General features: G+C 34.9%; 2 protein-coding genes across 2 annotated transcripts; one reads left to right on the forward strand and one right to left on the reverse strand.

Moving 5' to 3' along the window:
• On the forward strand, positions 938 to 4328 carry LOC104765584 (pto-interacting protein 1). Its single transcript, XM_010489320.2, has 8 exons — positions 938 to 1172; positions 1673 to 1795; positions 1895 to 2145; positions 2359 to 2485; positions 2619 to 2892; positions 3137 to 3269; positions 3597 to 3683; positions 3960 to 4328. The coding sequence occupies exons 2-8, from the start codon at positions 1714 to 1716 to the stop codon at positions 4095 to 4097; spliced, it is 1092 nt and encodes a 363-aa protein (XP_010487622.1). The 5' UTR covers positions 938 to 1172; positions 1673 to 1713; the 3' UTR covers positions 4098 to 4328.
• On the reverse strand, positions 4414 to 7498 carry LOC104765585 (probable receptor-like protein kinase At3g17420). The gene is made up of 7 exons (XM_019241494.1): positions 7234 to 7498; positions 5988 to 6574; positions 5676 to 5903; positions 5419 to 5589; positions 5190 to 5319; positions 4885 to 5100; positions 4414 to 4784 (listed from the first exon to the last, which is right to left on the reverse strand). The coding sequence occupies exons 2-7, from the start codon at positions 6536 to 6538 to the stop codon at positions 4689 to 4691; spliced, it is 1392 nt and encodes a 463-aa protein (XP_019097039.1). The 5' UTR covers positions 6539 to 6574; positions 7234 to 7498; the 3' UTR covers positions 4414 to 4688.

The following is a 10240-nucleotide window of genomic DNA, read 5'->3' on the forward strand; positions in this document are numbered from 1 at the left end:
GTTCGCTGACCGCCAAGGAACCTCGCAACGAGGAGAGAATTTGGGATCAATGGAATCGGACGAGTTAGAGGTTAGGATTTTAACTTCTTACTATATCAGTTCGATGGAGCCGTGGAAGATGCAATCAGCGATTGCTTTAGCGCTTGAGTTAAGCAGCTATAGCTACATAATGGATACAGTCAAGTCAGCCGATGCATTTGCATCTCCACGTAAGATTTTACACGATTTCAAGTTTTTTTCTAGACAAACAAATTGTTGTCAAATCGTAAACACAATTAGTGTTTACATTTACGTTCTACAATTCTCTTATATTCTATAAAATCAATAAAAATCGCACATTTTTATTTAAGTTCGTTTTGCATTTCAAATATAGACGGTGACTTAGATTGATCTTTTAATATATAGAAAAGGGAGAGGAAAAATATTTGGAAATAGCGCGAAAGCTTCAAGGTGGGTTGTTTGTTTGTTGACTTGTAGACCGACGACCAAAACCATAAAATGATCATCATCATCACAAAGAACACGATCACCTTTCAAGGTCAAACGATACTACTCGCTTTACACCTTGACCTCTACATTTTTACAACTTTTTTATTATATTCCATCAGAATCATATACTAATTACTATACATCAAATCTATTTTCTATTAAAATACTAGCCGTCTATTTTGGTTTCCCTTTACATGCTAAAAATACCCAAAAAAAAACAAAATAAAAGGATATTATTTATTTCGTAAACGTATAAGAAATGAAAAAATTATTTACGAGAAGATGGACCAATTAATTTTTTGACCTCAAAACTAAAATGTGAAGAAGACTTTTGACCTCAAAACGACGACGATCCATAAAATAACACACAAGTAGATAGATGACAAGGCGTTGTAGTACAAGAAGGAAGGAGAATACAAAGTAGCTATCGTGCGCCAGCACGCACCCTATAAATCCATTTTACTGTAAATTTCCGCCGGGAAGGAAAAGTCTCTCTCTGCCTTCTTCTTCACCAACCCCTAGTCCCTACGCACACGAACAACTACGAGAGAGAGAGAGAGAGAGAGAGAGAGAGAGATTAGAAGAAGAAGACGAAACCCCTCGAAATCCTTCTTCCTTCATCTTATAGATTCCACTCTTCTTCTTCTTCTTCTTCTTCTTCTTTGCGTTTTGTTTGGAAAGAGGTGATTTTTGCTATCTTTCTTCTCTGTGCAACTAAATTTCTCTTTTTGGGTCTTTCCTTTTATGTCCGTACATCGGATAATTTTGGTTCCTTGGGTTCGATTTCATCCCAATTCGGATGATGTTCACGGAATTTTTGGAGCTTTCTCTATAGTTATATATCCATTTTTTTATACGGGTTACGATCGTTGACTTGTGTTAGTCTAGGTCACCCAAAAATGTCTTGTTCGTTTAAGGGTTTTGATCGAATTATGCCGTGTATGAACGATTTCACTTTCAAATTTTGATTTTTTTTGTTGTGAAAAACAATTGTGTCTCTCTGTTTGCTGCTTAAACCCTAAAATTTTGAAACTTTTTTTTTTTTTGGGAAGGTTTTGTCTGAACATTTCTTTGTTGGTATGTACAGTCCTATCACAATGGCTGTTTTTGTTTTTTTTGCACTTACTATTTCTGATTTTGCAGACCTTTTTATCGATGTTTTTGTGTTGTTGTTGTTATGAAGGTACTGGACACAGTTTCGTGTGAGGAGAGAAAAAAAGCGTAATGAGCTGTTTTGGTTGTTGTGGTGGTGAGGATTTCCGTAGAGTTGCTGAGACCGGACCAAAGCCAGTGCACAACGCAGGAGGTTGCTTTTGTTTCCCATATTAGTTTCTTTCTTTATTATTATTACTCATCCTTTTGGTGGCTAAGTTAATTGAACTTTTTTGTTTGTTTGTGGTTTAAGGTTACAATGGAGGTCACCATCAAAGGGCAGATCCACCAAAGAACCCGCCAGTCATTCAGATGCAGCCTATTGCTGTGCCGGCCATTCAAGCTGATGAGTTGAAGGATATAACCGATAACTATGGTTCAAAGTCCTTGATTGGTGAGGGTTCATATGGAAGAGTGTTTTATGGTGTTCTTAAAAGTGGTAAGGCAGCTGCCATTAAGAAACTGGATTCTAGTAAGCAACCGGATCAAGAATTTCTCGCCCAGGTAGATGCTACAAATTGTATCATTGCTGTCTTGTTGGGCCTTCATCTTATATATATATATATATATATTTCCTCAATAAATTTGGTTTGCTGTTGGTTGGATACTCATCCTAGACTGTATTTTTCCTGTGCTCTGGCGCGAAGTCACTCTGTTGGGTTAGTTTGTTAGTTTGGTTGCTTTGTTACTTACTGACATTTAAATTATTTCAAACAGGTATCAATGGTTTCCAGATTGCGACAAGACAATGTTGTTGCGCTTCTTGGCTATTGCGTTGATGGTCCACTCCGTGTTCTTGCTTATGAATATGCTCCTAATGGATCTCTTCATGATATTCTTCATGGTAAGTTACTAATGTAAACTATCATACCAGTAAGACTGGGATATGTGAAACAATAATCGAAGGAAGATGCACACCATTGTCTGAAATTTATGATGGAAAAAACTAATGAAACGTGGTGAATTCATTGGTTCAGGTCGAAAAGGTGTTAAAGGAGCACAACCAGGTCCTGTTCTGTCGTGGCACCAGAGAGTCAAAATTGCTGTTGGTGCCGCTAGAGGACTTGAGTACTTGCATGAGAAGGCAAACCCTCATGTTATCCACCGAGACATCAAATCCAGCAATGTACTTTTGTTTGACGATGATGTTGCCAAAATTGCTGATTTTGATTTGTCCAACCAAGCCCCTGACATGGCTGCACGCCTTCACTCAACCCGTGTACTTGGAACCTTTGGCTATCACGCTCCAGAGTAAGACCCTATAGATGCTTCATTTATATTGCACTGTGATAACTGATTTGTTTTGTTCAGACTAATCCATGTGGTTACATTAAACTCGTGCTCAGAAACTTTTATTATCAGTATCTAATGTTTTAAGGAATTAATTCCTTTGCATGGACTAAGCTCTATGATCATGTTCTCATGTCTATACAGTTTTGACATCTTCCCATCGACCAAACTAGTGTCCTGAACATTTTTTGGTTCTGCAATGTAGGTATGCAATGACGGGGACATTGAGCACAAAGAGTGATGTCTACAGTTTTGGGGTTGTTCTGCTGGAGCTCCTCACAGGTCGTAAGCCAGTTGATCATACCTTACCTCGTGGACAGCAGAGTCTCGTGACATGGGTAATATACCCTTCTCTCTGTCTCTTATTCTGGTTTACTCATATTGATAAGAAAATCTGAGAAAAGACATGATTTATTCAGTCTATTAGGTGGTAGTCATTCTTTTCTAGAATGAAATATCCTAAATTATAAATTATGAATAAGAAAAGCAGTGCCAATTCCTTTCATTTTTAGAAAGGAATTTGTCTGGATGAAGCCATGAAGGTGGGTTTCTGTGAGTGAACCATTTTTGAAGCAAAGTCTGATGACTTGTGAGATATTAGAGACTCTAAACTTTCTCTAGAAACGAAAACTGGTACCTGGTAAGAAAACTTTTGTATGTCTCAGGCAACCCCTAAACTGAGTGAAGACAAAGTGAAGCAGTGTGTTGATGCCAGACTAAACGGAGAATATCCTCCCAAAGCTGTTGCCAAGGTAATTTCCCCATAATCTTGCTATGCTTCTCATTGTTGCAGTAGAAAACGTTTACCAGGACATGACTTCGAAACTGTTTCACCATCCGTTGCGCCCAAGGCTTTTATTTTCAAAGAGAATTTGATTTGATTCCCTGTTGTTCTGTTCCCTATTATATGCGTAGACTGAAATACAAGATGGCTTTTTCTCACTAGAACCTAAGTATTGAAACCCAAATCCAGGATATGATTTTCGAGTCTGATTTTGGTTTTTTCTCTTATGACTCGGTGTGATCAGCTGGCTGCGGTAGCTGCCCTATGTGTACAATACGAGGCAGACTTCAGGCCAAACATGAGCATAGTGGTAAAGGCTCTTCAGCCTCTGCTCAATCCTCCTCGCTCTGCTCCTCAGACTCCGCACAGGAACCCGTATTGATATGCTGCAATCTGAGTCCACCCCTTGTGATCATCACTATTTCATTTGTTTTTGTTTGAATCCCGATTTGTGTAAATTTGTGAAATAGGCTTTTTATTTCTCTCGTATAAAACCATGCCACTTCACTGATATTGCTCTATTTTTATATTTATGTCATGCCTGTGATGTAAGAGTCTACTAATTTTACAATATGCGAGGAAAAAATATATACAATCACTCTTTTTGTGCGTCTCTTTGTACCTCATTTCCTATTTCTAGACATTTAAGTAACTTCAGGAGTTAACTATAATGTACATTTCAGTTATTGGAATTACTAGAAAGAATCTTTAAAGATCCAAATAAAATTCATTTGTAAAAGTATATGTCTGCAACTGACCCTGTATACAGGTAATAAAAAATGCAACAAAGCTATACAAAAGCTCTCTTCTTCTCCATACAAAAGAAACAAATCTTCTTCTTCTCTGTATCTATATATCACATAATTAACCCATAGAAACAGTAAAGAATCTAAACAATCCCCAAAGAATCTAAAAGTTTTCCTCTTTTTAACCTTTGTCATAAAAAGGGTCCATGGTTTCTGTTTGTTGTTGCTCAAACCTTTACATTTGTTATTGTATCATTATCTTTATTCGTGTCTGTGCTTTCTCTATGCATCTCTGCGTTCTGGTTTCTCCTTCGTCTCCGTTCCTGAGACAAAACATTCATCAATAACAGTTATGAACATTCTAGTCTGCACACAAGAAAATCAGTATTATTTTCCTGCATTGTTTGTCACTGTGTCTATTACCTCTCTAGGCATCACAGGGTATTCATCTGATTCAAGCATTCGAGCCACTTGACTCATCTTTGGCCTCTTGTCTGCATCAGGATCAACACATCTCAAAGCTGTCAAAAGCGCTCGTTTAAGTTCACTGGTTGATGGTTTGACCTCAAGCTCTTTGTCCACCACTTCCTCAAACTGTTTCTGTTGAACCATCAGCTTTAACCACTCCACCATATGCACCTAAAAACACATTTCAAGAATCAAGATCAACCTCTTATATTAGAGTGTTCCACAATCTAGAGAAAAAAAATGAAAACCTTTGTATATACCTCTTCTTTAGGTCGAGCATAATCTACTGGATACCTTCCAGTAATAGCTTCCAAGAGAACAACACCATAGCTGTAAACGTCGCTCTTCTCATTTAGGAGACCAGAGTTAGCATATTCAGGCGCGACATATCTGAAACATTCATCAGTGGAATAAAGAAAAATGTTTCAATAACCAATGCAGAAAATGAAAGAGTTAAAGTTGGAACTACAGCCACAGAATATTACTAACCCGAATGTACCCATAACTCGAGTACTAACGTAACTTGAATCAGCTCCAAGCAGTTTAGCAAGGCCAAAATCAGATAACTTCGCATCAAAGTTGTCATCCATCAGTATATTGCTCGATTTTATGTCTCTATGCACCACTTTTGGCTCAATAGCTTCGTGAAGATAAGACAGCCTGCGTAAATAAATGCAATCCATACATTCTCATGAGATTGCACTACAAGAAATACAAGAATCATAGAGTGAAATGAGGGGACTTACGCTTTTGCAGTGCCAACAAGAACTTTGATACGAGCCTCCCACGTGAGATGCCCTTTGTGACTCATGTCTCCATGAAGCCATTGCTCTAAGTTCCCATTGTTCATGTACTCATAAACCAGCATCCTATGTGTTCCTTCAACACAATATCCAAGAAGCCGAACTAAGTTCTTATGCCGGACATGTCCTATAGCTTCCACCTCAACTCTGAAATCTTTATCGGCTTGCCCTCTAAGTGTAAGAAAAAAAAAACATCAGTTCCATATCAGAGATGAGTAATGAAAAGACAAAGAAAGATGTGCTTAGAAATCTTACGGATTGTTGAGCAACTTTTTGACAGCCACAGGGGCTTTGTTAGTAAGAGTTCCATGGTAAACAACTCCGTATCCACCATCACCAATAATATTCTCCTTATGGAAATGGTTAGTCGCGAGTTGAAGGTCACGGAGAGTGAACCAATGGCCCCAACCAATGTGAGAAACCTCAGGAAGACCCAAGAGAGGTGAAGGAGCTGTTGTTGAAGGAGTACTAGGAGAAACAGAGTTTTTTTTCTCCAAAGAACCAGAGAACTTATCTCCATTCTCGATGTCCTCACCGAGTTTCTCATCTAGAGTTTGGTGACAAGTACCATTGTTGTTAGATGAAACATGATCAACACTTATTTCTTTGATTTCTTCAGTAAGCCGAGGGCTTTGAGTTACAGGAAGCGTTGTGGCATTAGATCTCTTGGATTTTTTACGGAAGCTGAGCCATACTGAAATGGCGAGGACTACAATGAACCCTGCAAATAGAGCAATCACTATGATCTCCCACAGTTCAAGAGCGCCGTATCTCTTGGTTAGTGATTTTTTCAGCTGAGATGTCATGTTTTCACAAAGACCTGTATGTGTATATATATGTACCTGCAGAATTTTGAAATGGTTTTATCAAATGGAATCAAAGTTGAATGTTCACAGAACAATGAATCCAAACTAAAACATAACAGATCAGGGGAAAGAAGAAGAAATAGAAGCTAATGGTGAGGCTTGAGTCAATCTTAACAGAAGCATTGAAAAAATTGTAATATAAATGAAGCAGATCAACAAGAGGTTTAGGCTAATCATGATACAAAAACATCAGCTTTGACACAAAAGGAGCTAAACCGGAACAGAATCAAACAGAGCAAAGTAAAAAAAAAAAACAGAGTATATAAGAAAATTTAATCTCATCCTGAGAAATCAAGAACATATAAATCTGATACTACCTATGACTTGAGGACCATATATGTAGTATCAGCATTTAATTTCAACTTGAGGTAAACAAAAGTGCTGTAAAAAGAAAAAATTACAACTGCCATAATCATCCAAAAGTCGTAATTAAACTCTAGAAACCATTGCAATTCCAGAAACAGATCTCGTTGAGCTAATATGAGTAATTTATTACTGTGAGAAGCCAAAAAGTCTAAAAACCCAGAAAGCAAGAAACTTTTAAGCTTCCAAAGCAATCCCACAAGACAAAGATCAAAACTTTTGAAACTACATAGAACCAAAAATCTCATATGGTTTCGAAATGAACACAGTACCTGCTATTGGAACAAGTTTCCTCTGTTTTTTTATCTTTCTATTTCCGGTAAGAAGATGGAGGAGACTAGAGAGCTCAGGTTAATAAAAGAAACACATAAACGAAACAAGAAAAATAAGCAGTGAGATTATAACACCATATTGAGAAATTTTGAGAGAGATCTTTGTAGGGTTTCCATAGGTGAGGAAGAAAGAAAAGAGGGAGGGAAATAGAGAGAAGCTTAAGTTTTGAAGCTTTCTTTGATGTTTCTTCTTCTGGAATCTTTTTTCTTATGCTTGTGTGCTGTTTTTTGCTTTTTTATTTTTTCGTCCTTTTCTTCTTTTTATTCCTAGTTTTTTTTCTTTCTCTAAATTAATTAATTAAAATTTCTTTTTGTGTTCAAGATTTAATGAATCATTTTTTCGGCTAACTAAATTATTCATTTAGTTTTCTAATTTCTTTATTAGGTTTTTTAGCAAAACTTTATTTATAAAATAATAGACAAATGTTAGTAGAGCTTTCTCTTTTTATTGTTTTCTTTTGTTAAAGAAGGTTTCACTATTAAGTATTAACCCTTTAATTATGGGATAGTTTTCAAAAAGTATGCCCACTACTCGATTTAAACTTAGAGAAAAGATACCTTAGGTAATTTAAATTAAAAGTTCAAATATATCTTACTCAAAACTTTTACGTTTCCTTAAACAAAAAGAAATGTTATATATGCATATGTTTTTTTTTTTGTCAAAGCTATGCATATGTTATATGTAATGTACACTTTAGTTGTTGAGAGAAAAAAAACATGAGGATATGATATGATGATAGGAAGATGACGAAGCTATAGACCGTGATTGGCGACGACAATTTTCAAAAGAAAGAAGTGTTTACACTGTTAATCTTTATTTAAAAATAATAAGTCTTGTAAAATGTGTTGCTATAGTTAATAGGGAAAATTTTGGTCAACATTATATTAAATTACACGTCGCACCTAACTCTTTTAAGGTAATAAATTTGTTCATTACTATAGTATAACCAGCTTTCCGTTTATTCTTCTTCCTCCACTATGCATTTTTTTTATTTATTTATTAAGTAAGTACATTGGTTTTTCGAAGGATTAAACAAAAGGAAACGAGCGGCTTCAATATCAGAATCGTGGATTTTTATTCTTTGAATTTGTTAGAAGAAACAAAAAAAATACTAGAAGAAGACATTAATCATTTGAAACAAATATTTTTAAAAAAAATAGAAGATGCGTACGTGGGTCCATTATCGTGTAGAAATTAATTTTGATTAGTCGTGTAAGTAACATATAATACTAATTAATGTTAATTGGCATGCCATTGAAGGTTAACTAACCAAAGAAGGTGTTGTATCTTATGAAATGTTTCGAAAATAGTTACTTTGTCGGCGTGCGTGTAAGAAACAAACGTATTAGGGTTGGAAAACTTGTTTCGTGAACTTATGAGTCACTTATTCATCATAATCTTATCTACTAATTAATATAGTCGAAAGCTGAAAGACAATATAGATACTGTCATATAACTACTCAAAAACTACTGTAAAAATTAAGTGACGTGTGTAATAAGTACGTATATATATATACTACTATGTTTTAGTAGAAGAAAGCTGAGTTAAATAAGTTGCACAAAACATAACAAAAATTTAGTTAAAACTTACACGTTTTACAGGGAGGATATGAGGTCTTCGTCTAGAATGTCAACTAATTTTAAAATTATGTAACTAAATAATATATATATATATCATGCAAGTTTGTGCTCGTTATTATATCAGTTTAAATACTAATATAAATACATGTGAATAGAGCATAAATAGAAGTCTTCAATATACGAAGATAAAGAAATCAAAGAACCAATCACTCACTGTGAAGACACTAACCCGTAAAATTAAGATAAAAATCAAAAGAACTATAAGAGAAAAAAAGAGTTTTTATAAGTATTTACAAAAAAAATAATAAATAATAAAGCAGCCTAGTAATCATGTTGGCTTTGCGTGTGCTTGACAAAAGTCAACCTGAGAGATGGCTTTTGTCTTGCTGCGTGGAATACAAGAGACATACCTTCATCATCATCATTTCCCAGCTCGACAAATGATTCTCTATCTCTTTCTCTTCTGTTTTCTTTATTTATTTATTTTGTTTTATAATCTTTTACACTCATAGATGATAGATCCATTATTTTGTGTCCTTCAAACGATTTTTTTACGTCTCCTTCAAACGATTAATATGTTCAACTGTTTATAATTATAATAAATATGTAATACTATTAATTTATACATACTTTACATAACATTTCATATATAATATTTTTAATCCTACACTTGACTTTCTTAGTATCTCTATATATGATAAGTTGATTTGATATAATTTTATAGTGTAAAGTTGTTCGTTTAAGACAGTTATCTAACTCCATTTAATAGAAGAAGTATAGAACGTCAACATTCAATTAGAAGACAATCACCATAACTACGGTTGTTTAGCGCATATAACTACGCTTATACCGTTTTCTAAAACATTTATTTTTGATGTCAGTAAAGTGATATCGAAAAACCTTTACAAGTTAATTAGCACCAAAAGAACTAAGGAAGGGAATTTTACAACTGTTTTTCTCATTCTAAAACTTAAGTTGAATATTTTTACGAGTTGTAGTAATTATAATGGTACTGTACATATTTCCATGTTAAAGCTGAGAATTCAAAGGGAACGAAAATAATAATATGTATGTATATCATCAGATACATACACCTAATTCATGAACTTATGCACAACGGCAGATGATACTTGGAATTCTTGTATTTTAACTTAAAAGGAAACAATAAGCTGATTGGTTGTAGTTGTAGAGGTAGAACAATAATTTAGACTACGCGTAAGAAACAGTTGCATGATTAGTGTCCGCCTCCAAAAGCTAACTAACAATGTGGTTTTAGTTGGTGTTGTTGATATTTTATTTCACTAATAAATCAGTTCTTTCTTTTTCTTTTCTTTTAAACTTTTGTTTTTCTCTTCGTTGCTGTCT

This window comes from Camelina sativa, chromosome 19 (genome assembly GCF_000633955.1).
Source record: "Camelina sativa cultivar DH55 chromosome 19, Cs, whole genome shotgun sequence".
In the NCBI taxonomy this organism is placed as follows: Eukaryota; Viridiplantae; Streptophyta; class Magnoliopsida; order Brassicales; family Brassicaceae; genus Camelina; species Camelina sativa.

Excerpts from the sequence above, each read along its gene's own strand:
- LOC104765584 (XM_010489320.2), top strand. The coding sequence starts at position 1,714 with ATGAGCTGTTTTGGTTGTTGTGGTGGTGAGGATTTCCGTAGAGTTGCT. Across the intron at positions 2,146-2,358 it reads ATCAAGAATTTCTCGCCCAG|GTATCAATGGTTTCCAGATT; the intron begins GTAGATGCTACA and ends TATTTCAAACAG. Across the intron at positions 2,893-3,136 it reads TTTGGCTATCACGCTCCAGA|GTATGCAATGACGGGGACAT; the intron begins GTAAGACCCTAT and ends TCTGCAATGTAG.
- LOC104765585 (XM_019241494.1), bottom strand. The coding sequence starts at position 6,538 with ATGACATCTCAGCTGAAAAAATCACTAACCAAGAGATACGGCGCTCTT. Across the intron at positions 5,320-5,418 it reads CGAGTTATGGGTACATTCGG|ATATGTCGCGCCTGAATATG; the intron begins GTTAGTAATATT and ends TGAATGTTTCAG. Across the intron at positions 4,785-4,884 it reads ACCCTGTGATGCCTAGAGAG|GAACGGAGACGAAGGAGAAA; the intron begins GTAATAGACACA and ends GTTTTGTCTCAG.